General features: G+C 43.0%; 1 protein-coding gene across 2 annotated transcripts in view; it reads left to right on the forward strand.

The window, feature by feature from the left end:
* LOC138569869 (ATP-binding cassette sub-family B member 5-like) overlaps positions 1 to 21,106 on the forward strand; it is a 1,230,756-nt gene that overhangs the window by 671,873 nt on the left and 537,777 nt on the right. For both annotated transcript variants that reach the window (XM_069648261.1, XM_069648260.1), the window contains 3 exons: positions 9,348 to 9,458; positions 11,970 to 12,095; positions 17,434 to 17,637. In XM_069648261.1, coding sequence (XP_069504362.1) covers positions 9,348 to 9,458; positions 11,970 to 12,095; positions 17,434 to 17,637 — 441 coding nt within the window. The remainder of the gene's footprint in view (positions 1 to 9,347; positions 9,459 to 11,969; positions 12,096 to 17,433; positions 17,638 to 21,106) is intronic.

A 21,106-nucleotide genomic window follows, 5' to 3' on the forward strand; every position in this document is an offset into this window, starting at 1 on the left:
AATAAGAGAATGGGTCAGACATTGCGGATATCCACTGGATGAGCTGGAAAGTAGAGTCCAACAAGTCTTAGAGGACAAGAGGGGTGATCGATACCGCATCTGCAGCCGGCACTTTTCCTTGGACATGTACACAACTTTTTGGGTAACATAGAAGAATAAACGGCGAACGACACGGAAATTGCGCGAAAACCCTATTCCCACTCTATTGGTCCACATTCCGCCACCGGTGAGTCAAGTGTCCGGATTTAGCTTTAGGCCTTGCGGTAGTGTGTAGCCGAATGGATTAATAGATATTGTAGGTGTTCTATCCCTTGTAATAATTTCGATATTGATATGAGTGTATACTTTTTTGAATAATGACATTTATCAATATATTCTTTTTCGATTTCATAACCTACAAACGCAATGTATATATATATATGGGGAGAGGGAACTGTGCTGTATTGAGCATTTTCCAAGTATTCTGTCGGCTTACATGGCTATTTTTAATATTGGCATTTCATTATCAATCATTAATTGACCTTTACAACTTCTTGACTATCCCTTGAATCTGAAGCAAGAACATTCTACATCCTTGACGTGGTCGCAGTTATCAACCACTTCTAGCGCGTATCAGGTAATCTTACTAGGCTAATCCGCTACAGACCTGTTTTATGCATGTCAAGTAATAGTTTTATTCTATTGTGTAATTATTTTACAGAATGTTTGGTTACTGCTTTCCAATTAATATACACCTTAGTTATCATCCACTGGTGTTTGTTTTCAGTTATAATTAGTGTTATCCATACTAATGCAAGTACTGTCTTTCAGGGAGATGCTGAAGCGTCCGCCACATCTACAACATTTCTAGATGTTCCTCACCAGCAGGAGGTATGGATACTGACAGCTCCATCGAGCGTCATCATCAGAGCTGGAATTCTTGTCGTTTGATTGTTCTACACAATGTTTCATTCGTGGTTAGCCATTGATATGTACCTGTGCTGTCGACCCCAGGTGTATTTTATGTTTTTGCAATTGTAATCCTCACTAATGCAAGTACTATGTTTCAGGCAGTTGATGGAGCGTCAACCCATGCACTTGATACAGAGCCTGACATTCAAGTATACGAATCGGCGCAACAGCTTTCGGAAGTGCGCACTACATTTGCAACATCCATAGATATTCTTCAGCAGCACGAGGTATGGATAATGACAGCTCCATCATGCGTGATCGTATAACGTGAATCCATTTGCTATACTTTCTTCCCTATTAACGCAAGTGCTGTGTTTCAGGGAGACGACAGAGCTTCCACCACAATCACAACATCTCATTTAGATGATGCAGATGTAAAGGAATCGTTGAAATAAGTCGATGAAATGTGATAATATTTGGATTTTCCTTCATTCTTTTGGACAATGCATCATTTGCGGTTATCTCCTTATATGTACCTGTGCGTTCGACCACAAGTGTGTGTTATGTTTCCAATATTCAAAACCATACTAATCCAAGTGCTGTGTTTCAGGGAGACGACGGAGCTTCCACCACAATCACAACATCTCATTTAGATGATGCAGATGTAAAGGAATCGTTGAAATAAGTCGATGAAATGTGATCATATTTGGATTTTCCTTCATTCTTTTGGACAATGCATCATTTGCGGTTATCTCTTTATATGTACCTGTGCCGTCGACCCCAAGTGTGTGTTGTGTTTCCAATATTTAAAAGCATACGAATGCAAGTACTGTGTTTCAGGGAGATGCGGATGCCTCCTCTCCAATACAACCATTCATGGCAGTCCATGCAGAGCCAGAGGTATGGATACTGACAGTTCCATCGAAATAGATCATCACTGGTCGAATACTTGTCCTTTGATTGTTGCACACAATGTTTAAATGGTATTTGGCTATTGAGATGTACCTGTGTTTTCGTCCTCACGTGTGTTTTATGCAAACAATATTTTGATACACAGTAATGAAAGTACTATGTTTCAGGGAGAAGATGGAGCCTCATTCCGTGTTGTCTATGCAGATACAGAAAATATAGTCCTTTCAGCTCAAGAGGAAGGGAGGACATGCAGAAACGAATCGGAGCTACAGCGTGCAGATGTTGAAGGTGGAGTCCAAAAAGTTGCAAAGAAAAAAAAACAAAAAAAGGTTAGTTACAAACAGTTAATAACTTAAAAATCTTTTTTGTGGTGGGGACTATTTTATGTTTATTTCCAGTCAATTCTACTACACTCCATCTTGTGTTTAAACTGAACATCCCTTTTCCAATCTCTCCTCCAGTTACCCGTGGGCGTCAGAACTATACACACACAAACAGTGAAGCGAATGAGAGATGTGGCTTGCCAGACCATGTACACTATGGAGGAACTATTAATTGAGGCGAGGCGTGTTCGGGCTCGAGATGTTCATGTGCAATGGCCAGAACATGAATTAACTGTGTTTGGAGACTACAGCAAAGTTGCATTGGACCATAGCTACAGTGCGACCGGACCACCACAAGAAGATGTTATTGAATGTATTGACGATAGCTCTGAAGTAGTTGCAGATCAATTTACACAATCTACACCCGCCAAAAATTTGCCACCAAAAAACATGTCGACATTGTTGTGTTCTCCCATCAATGTTGAAGTAGCAGATGTTGAAATGAGAGAGAATGAACCAGCCGCAGCATCCATAGACGCATCAGAACTTGATAGCAGCGATATTACTTTCCAATGTGTTGAAGTCTCCACAACGTCACAGGCCGAAACAACGTTGACGCAGGATGACAGTCTAATGAAAGAGAGCAAATACATTGTATTCGACAGTTGTTTGATGGAAATTATAAGTATGCTGAAATGTGTGCGTTCCATTAGAGGGAATGTATGTGGGAAGCCATTGATTAATGTGACTCGTCAAATAAAAGGCAGTAACGTCAAAATAAATGCCGCCTGTAGATTAAATCATAGGTTCTCATGGTCTGCACAACCAATGCTGGGGAAAATGCCAGCAGGCAATCTGCTGTGTGCAGCTGCATCACTTTTTAGTGGCTCCAGTTTTAGAAAGTTAGAGGCTTTCTTTCAGTTTGTGGGACTCCATTTCATTTCTAAAGCGCTGTACTACACATACCAACGTGATTATCTATTTCCGGCCATTAGTGATGCTTGGAAAATTGAACAATTGTCTCTAGCAAGTACATTCGAAGGCAAACGATTCAGGCTAGCCGGCGATGGACAGTGCGATAGCCCTGGATTTTCTGCCAAGTACTGCACCTACCACTTTCAGGACATGGATAGTAAGAAAATTGTGAGTTCGGAGGTCGTGCAGGTAACACAATGTACATCCTCAGTGGCCATGGAGAAACTAGGATTTATAAAATCAGTGGAACATCTACAATCGAGGGGGATGCACATCGACCTCATAGCCACGGATAGACACGTTTCAATTGCCAAGACAATGAGAGAGCAGTTCCCACATATTAAACATCAATTTGACGTATGGCATCTTGCTAAATCTATCAATAAGAAAATCTCGGCTGCAGGAAAAAAAAAAGGTTTTGAAAGTATTTTGCAGTGGTCACATTCTATCACCAACCATCTTTGGTGGAGCTCAAAAACTTGTGAGGGCTCAGTGGAAATACTACTTGAAAAATGGCGGTCACTGATGCACCACTGTACCAACGTTCACCGCTGGACAGCAAATGAACATTTCCACCAATGTGAACATGGCCCTTTGTACCCAGAGGAGGCACGGAAGAAGAAGTGGTTGATTCCATCTTCACCGACACACAAAGCCATTGAGAAGATTGTTTTCGACAAAACTCTATCAAGAGATTTGAGAGGACTGACAGAATTCTGTCACACAGGAGATTTGGAGGTGTTCCACAATATGTGCCTAAAGTACAGGCCAAAGCGCTTGCATTTTAGATTTCGGGGCATGAAACATCGCATTCTACTAGCGGTCTTGGCCCATAACAGCAATGTCGGACGTGAACAATCTAGGACTAGGGGTAAAGTAAGGATGCCTCGCTACACTAAGGTGTTTTCAAAACGAAGTAAGCAATGGGTGATCAAACCAGTCTATGAGGAAATGCAGTTCGACTTTGTGAAAGGCCTTATTGTTGCTGTGTTAGAGAAGCACATATATGGAATTTTGGACGTTTCTGTACAGAGCAGTGATCCATTGCCACCAAACATTGCGACTGTGCCATGCCCACCCGATGCACAGCTGATTGTGAAGTACAAATCCCGGTTTAAATAATTGCAATACGATTGTCTTTTTGTAAATAAATGTTATTGTACAGTATACCTGTAAACCTAACCCCTAACTTCACCATCATGGGTGGCGAACAAGCTGGGTGTCATCTTTGAATTCTCTCTATTCACCTCACATATGTGTATGTATATATTTTTCTCATGTCTCATCTCATGTAAATGTAAATGCTGCGCACTGTTAACGGAGGGGAGGCTTGCGTATTGCAAATAATAAAACAAACAAACAAACAAACAATAAATCTCACTTTTAACTCAACTCCTGTGGTACTTTATACTTTCCCTGACCTTCCGCCAATAATTAAATGTCTCAATTTGGGCTGCAAAGCTCGCAGACAACGGTGACAAAATTGGGGCACTTAGAACGCGCCAGCCAAGCGGACCGTGGCATTTGGGAGAGAAGCCAGTTCCCATTTGCACATTGAGGCGCACTACATAGACGGATTCTAAACTTCAAGTTCTCTTAGATGCCTATACTACGTGATGTTGCAAATAAAGAATGCGAAGGACAGCGCCCAGATGAGGCCCACAAGTCGCACTGGAAGTATAAGGGTCTATTGTTTTTTGACCTTGAGACAGGGACCATGCCGAAAGAACTACATTTGAAGGGAGTGCGCAATAACGTAAGAGACGATAAGGCAGAAAATTCAGAAATTAGAGTTTCAGTTTAGTTCAGTATACGAAAAATCGTTGTCAAGAGCACGGTCCGTTTTACAGACTGCATTACGAAGAGACACAATGGAAATTTCAAATATAACGTAAGTAAATCTTTACACGCTTTTATACCGGAATGAAGATTTAATGAATGGATGCATGAATAAATGAATGAATGAAGAGCTAGGAAAAGCAAGTAAAACGTGTTTGTAGTGGGCACATGGGCATGCAGGTCCACTGGTCTCACCGATCTCGGTCCTTGGCCCAGCCACTTTTTCCTGCACTGCCTACCTGCACTACGGGACTGTCTCTGTATCCTTCAGCCCCTTCTCCCGGCATTTACCTTGCACTTGCCACCAGCTGGCCCTATTATTTAATTTGTATTCAACTTACCATGTACAGCCCTTCCCCATGCGCGATCAGAAAGACACCTGGCCTAGTAGGAACGTTGTCTGTCTGCCCTTGTTCCCCACCTGCCTCGTCACGCCTAGAAACACGAGTATAGGCGCGTTACAAATGCCATATCATATATCATATCATTCCTCACGCATGTAGACTAACTGTCGTTTATAATTGTGTGTTTGCCTCGATTTATCTCGTTACCTTTCGCATTGATTTTATAGACGAACATACTCCATTAAACTACCCTTGCAAGCAAATAGTTTCTGATCGGCTGTAATAAATAAAATGAGTAATATTAATGAAGTTCGGCTAGTGAGACTAATTATCATTTTTTTGTTTTCATAACAGGTATTTTATCCCTTTCTGCCACTGCCATCTGTTTGAGACACCGGCGGATGGATTCTTCAGCAGACACCTGCAGCTTTGTGTCAACAACTGGAGCACGATCACCATATTATGGGACGATCGCCAAGGGCCTGCATGCCCTTACGCTGTACTAGTGGCTAGAAGCAAAGTAACAACCTTTAGGCTGGACTAGTGCCTATTTGATGGAACAGCCTTGCGGTTCGCCGTGCTTCCAAAGTGATTCTTTTTACGAAACTGAACACCCTGTCTACCATAAAGGAACACTGCGTGACTCAAGATGAAACGGAACAGTTACTTATTGCGAATACAGATAAAAGAAAATAAATGGCTTCCGGAGTTCATATGGCAATTGCTAAATATTCTCTAAACATTTAATGTCAAATAAATGTACTTTACCAAATGTACCGTGTTGCTGTTTCATTGTAAAGTACAGTTTCATATTCCGAATTGTGGCGCGCTGTGTTGTGAGTTGATCTGTGTTGGTTTCCGGGTTCTGTGTGGAGTCGCGCAGAAGACTGGGCGCGTTTGCCTACGCAGCACAGTAACGTCACGGGGAGAGGCGGGGAATATGAATGTTTTGATAATGTCAGGCTCAGGGGCGGGGGAATTGATTTAGTGCCGCAAAAGCAGGTCCGCCAGGGCGATCGGGGAAAAGATAGGATTATCAGAAAATGGCGGCTCCCTGGTGCTTGTTTTCGCGTGCGTTTAATGGACGAAAACTCGGGTAAGGTCCATAGGAATGTTTTCTAAAATCGAGCCACTTAGGCTTAAAAAAACATGGCCGACCCGTTGGGACAATAAAAATTTTTACTAGACCATGCCTTTAAGTTCAATTTCTCACACTAGGAGTTATCGCTCCATCCGTCACTTTCTAATCGAGTTAAAAACAGTACCTTAGCGTGACGGTAAACAGTTCCTCTGTGACAGAAAACTGCTGCTGGTCTGCCATGCTAGCTGTTGGCACTCGACTGTAAACAGACAGCTTAGACTTACTCCACTGTGAACTCCTGCCTTGCTTATGCGCCCTTGCTTATGCGCTCCAGCACTGCCAAATGAGAGGGTACTCCATGGAAGCAAGTGCCATCCTTAGATATGCTTTGCTGTTTTTATGAATTGGAGAAAGCCTGCGTTCGCTCCTATTCTTAGTGTGCCAATTTAAAAACAAATTGGAATGTTGGCTACAGACCAAAGTGTTATGACATGCATCCCTTTTGCATGCCGGGAGTGCGATTGAGTGTGAAACATGTAACTGAATCTAGTTGATTGCTCTGTTTGCAGTGTAGGCTGGTAATGTTTCTGGGATGAAAGCGTAGTTAGGTGTGAATGGTAGAAGATTTATTGCAAGCATCTTGGTTACCAAGCACAAACCAGCTCTACCTTGGGTTAGCAAGCATTACCCTTTGGTTACCAAGCATTACCTTTGAAATGACAGTATAATAATCTTGAGGATTTGCAGGACTGGACTCTAGTTTTATGCATGTTGCAACATGGACTGTTAAAGGCGTAGACTTTGTGACAGGACTTACGCAAATCAAGTTATTTCGTTTTACAGTGATGTCGTGCTGGTGTGCATGATTTTTTTTAGATAGGTTAAGTGTCCATGTGGCTAGTTTAACCGTTTGAGGATTTGCAGGTCGTTTTAAGGACGTGAAGGTGATTCCAAATTTTAGGAAATGTTTAACCAATTTAAAAGGAAAGCGTTCTCAACACATTCTAATTTTATTGAACCGTGCTATTGTATTTGTAGCGCAGGACACCGGAGGTATTATCATTATCTGGGGTGTACATTTAGTGTGTGTGATGAAATATACAGGTGGGACACAACCTATTTAGTGATGAAATACGCAGGTGTGTGTATTTGCACAGTGACGTTAGTGTGTTTTTTTTTTAACACTGTTTCTTGTCTGATGGGGTTTGATCACTGTGAGTGTGTGCAGGTGGAATGCCTGAAGTGCGGAAGAGTATAGTGATGCTGGTGAGTTCTGGACACTGGTCCGTCACTGAGGAGTGTGTACCTTGGTGAGAGTGGGATGGCTGCAGCTGTGTGTGAATGTGCAGTTATGCCAGAGTGTGTCCCAGATATTGTGCCTTATCAGGAGGTTAGTGTATTGCTCAAAGGTGCATCAGTGATTGTGTGTGGTGGGCAAGGGTTTTTTTGGTCAAAGGCATGAGTGTTACTGGCCCCAGTGGTAAAAGATGTCCCATGCTTGCTGGGTGCTGAGTGTTAATGCATAGAGTGCACAGTAGGTGGTTGGTAACGTGATGGTAGGATTTGATCCTAGTTGCCATTTTGTGGAAGTTTGCCTTTGACAGTAATTCTGGAATTTGTGTTTCACAGTTTGGCCGGAAGCACTGTGTGGCATCCCCATGTTATTGCTGTTGGTCCTTGGGACATCCAAGTGTTGAGTCCTGGCACTCAAAATGTGTTACTGCTGTCTGGGAAGTTGTTTTGGTTCTTGTTGGTTGGATGTTTGTCTGGCCAACAAACCTGCATTCTTGAGTGTAGTATAGATTTACTGCCTTATGGCACACTGGCAGCGATGATGTGGTGCAGTTTTACCAGCCTGTGTTGTGTTCTCTGTCTGATGTGGTTGCAGTTTTTATTGTGTTCTGTTTGATGTTCTGGGATTTTAGGTAAGGGTGATGGACATGCCTAGTGTTGGATATTGGTGGAGTGTTATCTACGCCCTAGTTGAGTAGCTCACCTGTGTGTCAGTGCCCCGTGTTGGGCAGTTTTGCTTAGGGGTGGCAGCCCTAAAACCGCTCAGTGGCAGCGAGGGGTAAAAGGAGGTCTATTATTTCAGGAGGCATGGTGTGATTGGTTTGGTTGCCCTCTGGGGCAGGTTTGTGCTTGGGGGTGGCAGCCTCAAGATTCATGGATGGCAGCCATGAATATGAGGTGATTGGTAAAGTGCTTTGGTAGTTGGTGAATGTTGTTGTGGTTGGCCCAGGAGAACCACCGGATTGTTAGTTAAGCCCTGTCGGTCGGTGTCTTCTCTGTGTTTTTCCCAATTGTGAGGTTGGTAGTTGGACAATGTGTGGTGTTTGTTGTTGGGTCCTTGGTGGTGTGCAGGTTAGGTTTTGTGTTTGATGGAGCGGAGGTGTGTTAGGTTGCTGTGTTTTGGTTGTGAAGTGAAGGAAATGCTATGACTGGACTTGAGTATGTGATGACTGGACCTGAGTGTGTGCAGAATGAATTATGTCAGTGTCTGAGTGTGGAATGTTGGGTGTGGTAGAATGTTCCCTAGTGTGAGTGTTCCACCCAAAGGCAGTTGGAAACCATATAGCCTGGGTGGTGGGAGCCAGTGGGCTTCATCCCTGCTCCTATACTTGTCCTGTCAACTAGTGTACTTATTTCATGTAACTAAATAAAGTAACAAGCATTGCCTTACCTCAGCTGCCTAAAGACCTCTTAATCTTAACAAAAACACTTAAAAACGTTATTTTTTAAAAAAAGAAAAAACGTTTTGAGAGTTCACTGCCTTTCCTGCACATAACACAAGTATGCACGCTACAAGTTGTAATGCCTCAGCCGGGCCTACTGGCCTGCTAGAAGTGGATTACAATACGAAACATCAATTTAGGAAGACATTGTAGAGCATACATAATTACAATTATTTCAATTTATTTTTCTGAATATGGTTTACCATACCCTCTGATATTTGTTTGTTGTAATCTGTTTTTTACATAGAAACCCACAATAGACAGTTTTTCGGAAGATGGGCACAAACTTGATCATATTGAAGGAACAGCCGAATTTAGAAATGTTTGTTTCAGTTATCCATCCAGGCCAGATGTCCAGGTAAGGAAAACCTAGGAAATAGGTTCTTTATTTGGTAACAACATGCTCTTTGACTGCAATCAAGGTAGTTTAGCGCTTTTTATTTCAGTCACATAAAAATCCTTATCAGATTAGAACGATCCAAAAAAGTAATTTTCTGCTGAATTGGAATTTTCAGAAACATGCCATTTGTTGTTTTATGTAAATGTTTGACATTTTATAATAGTTGACTGGAAAAAGGAAAATACAAATTAATTTAAAGACCGGAATTCTGTGAAGTTAATTAGTATGATTTGGAATTAATATGATCTATCAGCGAATGATAGGGTCAGCAAAATGCAAATCATTGCTCTATTTTTATAGCTTTAGACGTTGAAAAAAATACACTTTGTTGAACCATAGATTTAAAGTGACTCCCCGTTCAGTACGGCTCTTATTTCCTCCATTTGCATTACCTTCCCAATGGGGCTCATTATAGTTGAACCTGTAAATGGCACAGAGGGGGCCGCTTACGATTGCACTAGCGTTTAATTCGTTTTGGCAGTGGTTGTGTGTGTATATCACACGCAGAATTCCAGGAAAACCCGCGTTTCTGTGTTATTTTTACACCATTCACAAAATAGATCGTGTCGGGCAGCCTCTGGTTGGTGAAAAAAACCCTGCAGATACCATATAAATCTAGAAAATGCCTTGCGACAAAATCACATGTGGGCACAAATGTCCTTATATTTGAGAGGTGCATGGGGGTGTCAGATTTGGTAATATATCGAAATTGCATGGTGAGTAAAACACACGAATGACATTTTTTATACATGGGTTTTAACTCACTTTGTGAAACACATGCCAATACAAAATTGTGTATAATGTTTCTATTTTTCTTGAAAATATCAAGATTTTAGTCCCAGGCAGGTTTTAGTGACGTCAGCTCTTCACACTTTGACTAGTGAAGCTCTTTGGATAAACATGGAAGTATTCACTATTGTTTTCAGCCCCCTAAAACATTTTCCAGATTATCAGATCAACTAAATGCTATACAATAAAACTTACATAATCACCATACATACGAAATCCATCTACCATAGTACATACACATGCCTTTTATCTGTCAGCCTCAACGTTTCAGTTACTCAGATAAAGAAAAAAGGTGTTTCCTGAAATGTACAAAGTATACCTATTATACTTCTGTGAGTTTTAATCCTTCCCTCCCCTCCCCCCAACATACATTACTCTTTGCAAAATGTGCATCTGTACTCAGGTAGTCTGAATGGAAACAACCAGCATTAGCTATAAGAGTGTGGGACGCCTTTGATTGAATTTATCAATGTCCAAGTAACAAATACAGTGTCTTTAAAGCAATTTAATGCATTTAGCAGAATAAGGTCTTTAGTCACAAATTTGACCCACAGAATAAAGACCTTTCATTTTCGAAGATGTATGTAAAGGGTACTCTGGATAAAGCAGCCTTGGGTTTACTACAGAATTTCAGCTGCAAGACGCCCATCATCAATTTAAGCTGATCATCTACAAACATATGTCTGTGTCCAATTATATATTGGTATAGCCACTATAAAGCTCATGATGTGGCTCACAATGCAACCACATACATTTTCATGATGCCTGTGTCTACAATACATTCCAAGTATATGCCAATATTGGCAATGTAAAACTCTTCCTTGATAGTGCCCACATGTGGCAATTTAAATCACAATCATGGACATGTTTCTCATTGCAGGCCCCCGGATCTCCCAGGTGGAGGCCTTCACTCTACCCAACACACACACATTTGTCCCACACAAACAAATGCAGGCATGCAGTATTGCTTACTCACAAACGCACACCGTGCTGCACATACACCCATTGCATTCACAAAAAGGTGCTCACAAGAAGCACCAACTGCTGCCCCAGGCCAGGCACCAACAGCAATCCTGTTCGGTGTCTCCACACAACTGAATTCCTGTCAAACATATCTCCTGCTGCAGCAACCCACCAGTCTGCCTAAGGCACAGCTAGTCAAGTACCGCAGCGATCCCAGGCATGCCATCACTTGATGAGGTGCTCCTTGCAAACTTTGACCTCTGCTCTGCCTCTTTCAAACGAGGAACATGTGATCTTGCTCTCATCACGCCGTCCCTGATCGACCTAGAACCCTGCTTCTTCTGAACGAGCTGCAGAGTTGGTGTTCATTTGACCTCCTCACGCTTTTGTTCCTCTTTCATTTCACTCGGTAGAGTGTTTTCAGATAAGGGTGGACCGAGTCAAGGGTGTCCCCCTGTTTGCACCGCTCAGACTCAGAGAGAATGATTAATGTTTCAAAATACATTTGGAATGTTTTTTCAATTTTCATGGCATCACCACTTGTGTTATGAATGACATGCACATAACAGGACGTGTTCCTAGAAATTGCATTGCTCAACTGCATACGAACACATTTGGCCATGACTTTTCAAATATGCAAAAATATAAAACGTTTATCTGACCATTTTTATATATTTGCATTAACAACTTTTTCTATTGCCTATTGTATGTTAAAAGGTGTTGAAAGGACTTGATTTGAAGATAAAGAGTGGACAAACAGTAGCACTGGTTGGAAGCAGTGGATGCGGAAAAAGCACGACCGTTCAGTTGCTCCAGAGACTATATGACCCACAAGAAGGCACAGTGAGCACGTTTTCTGTTACTTTTCTTAGATTGACCATTAAACCAGGCTTTTTCAGTGCCATAGGACTTAGTAACGTTATTAACAGTTTTTAATTTCTTCACTAGTTACAGCTGTAATGTGCTCATTGTGTTACATAGCAAGAGTCATTAACTGGAGTTACTACATGACATAGTCCCCAGCGCAGAGCTAGTAGCGTGCTTGCTTTCGCTTTAAATGTCCAGCTCATTGTACCAACCAGCAGATGCCCAGAACACTATGTTCCACAGCAATTTACTGGGACCATGAGCACTGTCACGATACAGCATCACTGTCTCCTGACGTGTAGCAATCCCACATTATGTAAAGTTAAGTTTTGGATAATTGATTATGAGCAACACCGGAGACCCACTTGAAAGATGGGTGTCTCCACACAACTGAATTAATGGTAACCCTGCACTTTACCCAGCCTGCATTTGTTCTCAATATGCCCCAATGCACAACCAAATGACCAATCATTCCCTTGCATTGTTAGATAAAAGACAAGAAAACATTTAAATCAAGGGCTGTGATGATGTCACCAGCATATCGAACAGTAAAGGACATTGGGGAATTACAGGGATCAGGGGAAGCCATCTGCTAAGTGGTGACAATATGTAGATTCCCCAGAGCGCCCCCCCAGTTATAACTCAGGCATTTCACTAAGGATTCAATAGTTGCCCAGGTCTGGGAAAATCACTCATGCCATTAGGGCAAAGTTATGCCTCATCAATAATGAGGGGAAGTTCCCCCCCCCATTATACTCTTGTGTTAGAACCTCTGGGGAATGCAACACAGAGAAAATCAGCCCCCAGGAAAGGTGTGGTATCCAGATAACACAAGTGGGCAATTTCACAGGTTTGAACCTTATATGGTAGACATGCCTTTAGTGAATTGGGACCGGGCAAAGGCAAGAGCATAGGCTGAATCCACACATGAGTACATGCACAACACTTGATTATAAATGAAACTGAAGGCCAGAGAGCAGGGCGGGAGATAGAACAACTAGGGAGGAACCTTTGAGGATCGAGCATACCATTGTGGAAACAAAATCACCAAGCAGAGCATTAATTGCAACAATTTATACAAGAGCCTAATTATAAAATGAGGCAGACGCCTCAAGACCTTGGGGATGTTGAGACAGTTGCAGTGTGAGGAGGAGACAGAGAAACGATAGTACATGCATTGGTCAATTAGTTGGTTAGTAGGAAAGATACTAAACAGGGGTTGGCTAAGCCAAATGAGCCACACTTTAGGGCAGGCCATGGTTAGTGAAGTCTACACTAGAGAGCCTGCTATGAGCCTGGGTTCAAAGGTTGACAGGAGCCAAGTCTTGAACGAAGAAACTACAGAATTGTCTTCTGGGGAATTTAATTCATATACTGGAAGTATCTACAAAGTAATCAGTACCAATTTAAGAAGCTTGTATCATTAGATAAACTATTGATATATCCAGGAGAACCCCATAGGACGAGAGCCGAAGCTGCAGGTCTTGCCTCAGTAATGCATCAGAAAACCCTTTGGGCCAGAGGAGAAGCTACAGATCCTGCCTCAGTAAGGCATTCAAAGGCCTCCATGGCAAGAGGGGTAGGTTACAGGGCTTTTTTCTGCTTGGCTCTCCACATATTTTACAACCTTAATTCTGAGTCTGTTTTTCTGGTTCAAGGTCTGACTTGTCAAACTGCATAGGTCAAAGAGTCCCTTGGGTACCATAGTGTCCCTGGGCACTTCTTTCTTGGTCCAGGCCTTTCTTGGCTGGCGCAGACTTCATCAGGATATCATGATGGCCCTCCTGAAATACTAAAATGTCTGATACTGGCCACCACCACCCTGCACCATTAGCTCAACTGATGGGGGTCAGGTGTCATAGTTTTCAGTAAATGTTAAATCCCAATAGTACTTTTTTACATTCCCCTCCTGAAGTCAGTCAGAGCCATAATGGGAATGATTATAGTAGCAATTGCTATTCAAGAGCGGGAAACAGCTTTCTAACTAGGAGTTCTCACTTCATTTTTGACAGAAAGTCATAAGTAAAAAATATCTTTTCCGCTTTCAGGAAGTCTATCTGGGTATGGATGTTATTAAGGCAGTTTCTATCGGATTCTTTCCTACCACAGATTCCTCATCTATGATGATCTATTTGGAGCACAGGTGTTCTTTTAAATCTTTTCTGCCACCAAAGAGCGCAGAGCAACTCCGCACTGTCTCCACCCTATGCCTCTAAGCACCCAGCGCTGGATATGACATCAAGACATCAAGACCAGTATATGTCGAGGCGCAGCGCCCGCAACCTAAGTTCCTTTTTTCTGAGCACATTGTTTGCTATGGGGAAATGCTATTCATTTCTGTGAGTTAAAAAAAATACCCAACCCTGCTAAGGCCTCAGGTTTTAAACCTTGCACAATTACAGCCGACAGATGCCGGTGTTGGATCCCCACAGGCTGTCTCTGCTGCCTAGGGGAGAATCACGATACCCAGGAATGCAGATTGTGCCAATCCATGCATCCCAAGACCCTCCGGGATAGGGCAGCAAAACTCTTCACATATTTCCACAAGGAAACGAGTGCCGTCTCGGACAAGGTCTCGCTGCATGGAGCACCAGTTCCGAAGACACGCCCCCCGTGTGTAGGGAGAAGAAGAAACAACACTGCAAGAGGTCTCATTCCCGAGCAGTTTCATCTTCCTTCTTCATCTTCCAAGAATAGGAGTACTCTCTAGAAGGACTACCAAGAAGCGACTCCACAGAGTCTGTTTCCTTCCCAATCCTCCACCGGAGAGGAATGGGAGAACTTTAGTTTGAAGGTGCTATACATCTTCACCAAGGCCCCGACGCTGATGGCTTTGGCTCAGATAGTGCCATTGGCTTCAACGGGGCCTGGTGTGCCGAAGGCCCTGGCGAGTGGGCCTGAAAAACATAGGCTTAGCCACCTAGTGGGTCCAAAAGAAACATATTGGGGGAACATCTACAGTGGGCATGACCGAAGTGACCTGGTAGTATTTTAAAATATGCATTGGCCATGGCCAAATGTCCTGGCTAGTGGGCCGAAAAGACATGTACCTAGTGGGTCTAAAAGAAACCTATTGGTAGAATATGTTCACGTGATCACAGTGATAAAGGCTCGCCCCTGCGTCCCCGTCTTCCGGGCGTTGGCCTTTCTTTGACAAGTGGGACAATGTACGTCTCCTGTCTTACATTGTCTCTTGGTTTCTCCCTTGGTCAGACTCGGATTTCAAAATGACCAGCGGGACAGTGTACTTATCCTGTTCTCTCTTAGCGGGGTTCATTCCCCTTGGCGTTTCAATGTCTTTTCAAACAGTTAAAAGTGGATATCCCTTGCCTTTGTCAACACACTGTTTCTCGTGACTTTAGACTTTGCCCCCTTTTCGTTAGCACCACCCTTTCTGGGTTTACTCTTTCCAACTTCATTCACTTTCACTTGTAATGTTCAGGGAATTCATGTTCCCCTTTAACTTTCACCATGTGGGATTCACTTCCCTAACTTTCTCAAATTTGTAGATCAAAGTCTTTCGATTATACAAGGATTTTTACTAGGCCTCCAGTATGACCATGTGACCTCTTCTGGCGGCTCTCCTACGGCCTTATAGTTTCTGTAGTTTTACTCAAAAGGGGGTTCGACCAGAGTGTCTCGGAGCTACACCCAGTGGTGCCGGTTCCCTCTGCAGCTGGTCTGTCCTCAACACTTTTGAAATTCTTTTATAGTTCATTGTAGTTCAAACTTGCCACTTTGTGTTCCTCATTCAACACAACCTGGCTTATCGGTTCTCCCCTCGACTCATCGGCTGTGATGAACTGCTTGGCTTTCTGCTTTACTGGAGTCAAGGGCGGTACCATGGTAGCAGGAGTCTCCCTCGCTCCCGCTTATCAGTGTTGACACGCTCCGTGTAACTTTGACATCGGTTGCAAGACATTTGTGCTACTGTCTGCGGTTTTAGGCTCTCTTCCATGAAGGTTCTGCGGGCATGTGATGAAAAGGGCAAGGTCGCTTCTCTCCTCGCCACCATCTCGCTTCCCGCCACCTTTCTCCTTCTCTTGAACTGCTGCGCCTGTTTAGCCGTCTCGTTGTGCTGTTTGCCATGCTCGTCCTGTGCTCTCTTGCTCCACCTTTTAACCCTGTGGGGAAAAGAAAGGGCCGTCAGGTGTGTGTGAGTTAAGTCAATTGACTAACTTTGCCTGACCCTTGCGTCGGGACATGTCAGGTAAACAGGTTTATCACAAGTCTGTGGTTTTCTACATCAGGGAAAAGTGTGTGTATCAGAGAAGGGGAGAGGTAGAGTTTGTACATGTTCTGCGTGATCGGATGGGGATAAGGAGTCACAAGAAAGACAAGGGCTAACTAATTCAGAAAGCTTGTGTTTGTGGGAGTCATGTAATCAACTGGAAGGACCAGTATTCTTATCGGAAACTAAGCAAGGGGAATTGTGGGAATGGTAGTGTTTGCTCTGAGTAAATTGGGAGTGCAGGAAATAATAATCAGAGGGACGTGGAGAAGAATGACGGGGAGTGCCCCGTTAGGCAACAGGAAAACAAGGATTCTGTGAGTTGTGGGGTTTGCGTGAAACAGGATTTGGTCTTCTAGGGAATTTGCCAGATTTGTAGGGGTTGTTGGATTTAGAAAGGAGAGATTTTATGGGAGGAAGCATGACATAGGTACTATATAGCCTATAAAGGCTTCAGGGATGTAGTCTGCCTCTTCCTCTACCTCACAGCGTCTCACCTGGGGCAATTCCCTGAGCATGACCCCCAGGTTCCCCTTCCCTGGTAATCCACCCCCACTGGTCCACCGCCAGGAACTGGATCCAACAGCGATGGCCGTGTCCTGGCCACCGTAATAATGGATTCCGGGGCTCTACTCGGGAGAGCACCCTCAGTTTTCTCACAAAAAGGAACAGCAGTGTTTATCAGGTACTATAGAAATTCAAATAAATGTTTTACGCTTGTCATAAGGAGACCTTGTGTTTCTTGGGACACCTCTGCCATTTGTGCTGAGCGCAAATGAAATAACAAATGATAAAACACGTAATCATGCTTCAGTCACTTTCATCCATATAAGCATTTTTAGCTCATTAAAATACAAATACTAATGTCGTTCGTAGGTATTTTAAACTATTGTTCCTGCATGTGGCGTGTTTGAAACTCATGTGTATAGTTTCTCAATCTTGTAAAGATGCATTTAGGCCAGCATGATAGCTGTGGTATGGTGATCCGTAATCCACGCCATACAAGCACAAACTATTCTCTTAGTATGTCATATCAGCTATATGCATTATCTTCATTGCTTATGGTTTTTCTTCTCTTTACAGATAACAGTGGACGGCCATGATATAAGGTCTCTGAACGTGAGGCACTACAGAAAACTCATTGGTGTGGTCAGCCAGGAACCGGTCTTGTTTGGCACAAGTATTAAAAACAATATAAGATATGGTCGAGAGGATGTAACTGATGAAGAAATTAAAACCGCTGCCAAAGAAGCAAATGCATATGATTTTATCATGAAACTTCCCGATGTAAGTGTGTTGTGGTGGAGTTATGTTTATGCATTTAAATTACTGCAACTAATTATGGATAAACACAATATTAAAGAATACAAATATAAAAATAAATCTAATGGATACATTCCTCCCAAAGGGTTCCACATTTTAGAAATGTCAACCAGGCTGAGACTGGTCCAGGAATCTTCTTGAACAGTCTCTAGGTTGTGCCATGTCCCTGCAAAATTAGTAACTGCCTTAGTGGCACCTCTTGCTCCAGTAGTGACATCCTCAAAAACAAAGCTGCATTAATCTTCTGCACTCAGTTATTTTTTCCACAGTAGGAGGCACTTTGTTTGGAACAGTCACTGCCCTTTAATATTTTTATGAGGAATGTTGTTCCTGCACCAAGGACCGTGCTGGAGCATTGGTCAATGTTTTCCTGGCTTAGTAAGAAACCACTGAGAAATGTATTCCAGAGAAGTTTTCTCTTAAAGCTTCCCAATCTGAAGCTTCAGTTCTGGATACCATTCCAGAATAGAGGAACAGAAGAAGGAAAAGAAAAAGAAGAAATCTACTCCAGGAGCAGGCCATCTTTCTCTCATTTATGTTTCCTTATCGTTGAAGCAGCACCACTAGTCTAGGCCCCGGAGCATGAGTTGTTGAAGACTGCATCTAAATTGCTAAAGTTCTGTGAAAAACCGATTTTCCCCACATTGTATTAACCAACTGAGAAGAGAGAGCATGCATGGTGCAGTTTACAGGTGTTCGAGCGGACAATTGCCTCCCTGACTCTGCCATAAAATGTGTCCACAGGTGAATCTTGGGACTAGTCAGAAGCCACACGCTCGCACCCTGCCCATCCATGGCCAACCCCTTATCACAGAGTAAACCTCTGGTGAAGTCGGCGCTTTGGCTGCAAGTGCCAACTCCCATAATTGCCTCCCAAGTAGCATGATTCCAGCGAAACTGACACTGGTCACAGTGCCCCATCACTTTTCTCATGCTCGCAAGATATGTGCCCCATGCTGGGTTTCAGTGAATTGGCACACCTCTAGGGTTGTTGTGTCCATCTTTGATGAGAAAGAAGAGAATAACCCATTTGGTCTGGCACCTTCGGAAGGATTGGTACATTTTCATCTCCCAGAGAAAGTGATGGTTGGCAACCTGTTTTAAATTAATCTACTGGATTGGCAGAAGGAATTAGAGTGGCTAGTGGGTTTGATATGTCACCGGACTAGGATATTAGAGGATAACAGGAATGATTGTTTGTTTTTGTTTTTATTGTTTGTATAGTGCTCCTGATCCAGGGGTATATGGGCGCTTAAGCATCTGGTTACAGGCAGAGGTAAGGAACATTAATACAATAGTAGTTGGCAAGGAAGCAGTCATTACAGATATAGTAGCAAGCAGACATAGTAAAGGATACAATCATACAATGGGCATACGTACATAGTTGGTTATTTGTTGAGTAACCAAGTGATAACCTTAGTTCTGAATGGATGGAAGGTAGGGGTGCATTTGATAGCCAGTGGGATGGTGTTCCACAGTTGTGAGGCTAGAACTGGGAAGCTGGAACCGCCGGCTCGTTTAAGGGAGTATTTGGGCACCGTCAGTTGTAATGTATTAGAAGATCTAGTGGTTCTAGTGTTCTGTCTGAATGTGAATTTATTTGTTAGATAAGGCGGGGCTTGGTGGTTGAGAGCTTTGTAGGTGAGGCAAATGGTTTTTAGGTCTATTTTTTGTTGGCTGGAAAGCCATTTGCATGAAATTCTTGTGGCCGAGATATGTTCTCTTCTGGGAATATTGGTTTTGGGAGCTGATTGTTATACCTTTTGAATAGCAGTGGCCATGGCAGTGGAGTCCCAGGCTAGCCCGCTTTTATGGTGGATTGCAATGTGCATTAACTAACGGACATTCTGGAATCTGTGACCTTACAGGTCACCATTGGACCGTTTACAGAGGCTCTGATGGAGCGGATGATGGCGGTATCAAAGCAGTCTGCTTCAGTATCCAAGGTCTCAAAGACGGTGACCTTGAAGCACCATCCAGATCTTTTGGACCCAATCCAATTGTCCCCAAAACCTAACCCCCGAAAAGTTGGTGGTGCATGTCTCTATGGCAGGTACTTGGCCAACAGCCTTCCTAACAGCCCCCCTTGACTGGTAATCCTAGATATTAGAGGCATGACAGTGCAAAGGCTTTACTTCTGGGAGCTTTGTGCGCTCTCTGTTAATGCTGTGTATATTTTGACAGATACTCATTCTTAGTGCGATGTGGCCTGTGAGGTGCCCTAGCACCTTTTCCAGGTATGCAAGTGCCTTTCCACAAGACGATTTGTGATGGCTTGGAAATAGTAAACCAATCTTGCAAACAGGACGTTGGCAGATTGGTCGTATTCAGAAGGTATTCCCTGATACACACCAAGTTTCACACAAGATGCATAAACCAACCTTTTGTACAGTGCCAACTAGTTTGTCAGCAGGGATTCTGATTGCATAGGCATGTTTTCAGCATCTAGAGCCACGGCAACATTGCATGGGCTCCTCGTTTTTGTTTGGTATGGGCCGCTATCTCCATTTTTCTTTTCACTGACCATCAGGGTATCAGATGGCACTTCCCAGTGCAGCCGAGGACTCAAGATTGACATTGTCACGGGGTGTCCAACGTAATGACAGTAAAACTAAATCTAGGACCATTACGAACCTATGAGTTACAGATGCCCCCTTGTATCTGTATAGTCTTTGAGAAAAGCTGTTTTAGACCAAAGTATTATTTCTAATGTCATTTCACCAGTAGGGCCTGAACCCAAGGAAGCCATCAGGAACAAGGTTATGCCATGACTTAGACAAAGAACTAGTCCTTAAATCATTAGAAATGTGGATTTTAACATCCTATGGAAAATTAAGATTGATCACTGGTGCTCACACATGAATAGGGACTGCATATTGGTTGGTTGTGGTTGTAGCAACCTTCCATTGTTTTTAGCTAACTGTAATAACTTCATTAATGTGCCATATGAACTGAAGTTGATTGTAAATACCACTATATGATGCCCATATGTATAAGTTCTACCAATAGAGAGTAGACTTCTATACTCCTACCTGTCTTGGTTTCCAGTTCACAGTTCACATTATGCTTGATTGCACTTTTACCAGACTTGTTGGCAGACACTGATATTTAGTGAGGGCTTTTCTGTACTGCATCCATTGTATGTCTATCTGTCATTATTATATTGCATTTGAATTCTTGTTATCTGTGCAGCAGTTGTTTATTATTCATGTTAGCGCCCTTATGCCCACGGGCCAATACGGCGCTATATAAATAAACAAAAGCAAGAACTACTTTTTCACCTCCTGGATTAGAAGAGCCTGGAGAGGAAAATCATTCCACATCCGTCCATTTAAAGGGTCTTTCCCTCCAATGCATCCCCTGTGGTGTGCTGGTTAATGATCTTAGGCAACTAATGGGAGCAGAAAACCTCAGATCACTAGGCCTGTCAAAT

This window comes from Ambystoma mexicanum, chromosome 2q, assembly GCF_040938575.1.
Source record: "Ambystoma mexicanum isolate Mex_15411 chromosome 2q, UKY_AmexF1_1, whole genome shotgun sequence".
Lineage (NCBI taxonomy): Eukaryota > Metazoa > Chordata > Amphibia > Caudata > Ambystomatidae > Ambystoma > Ambystoma mexicanum.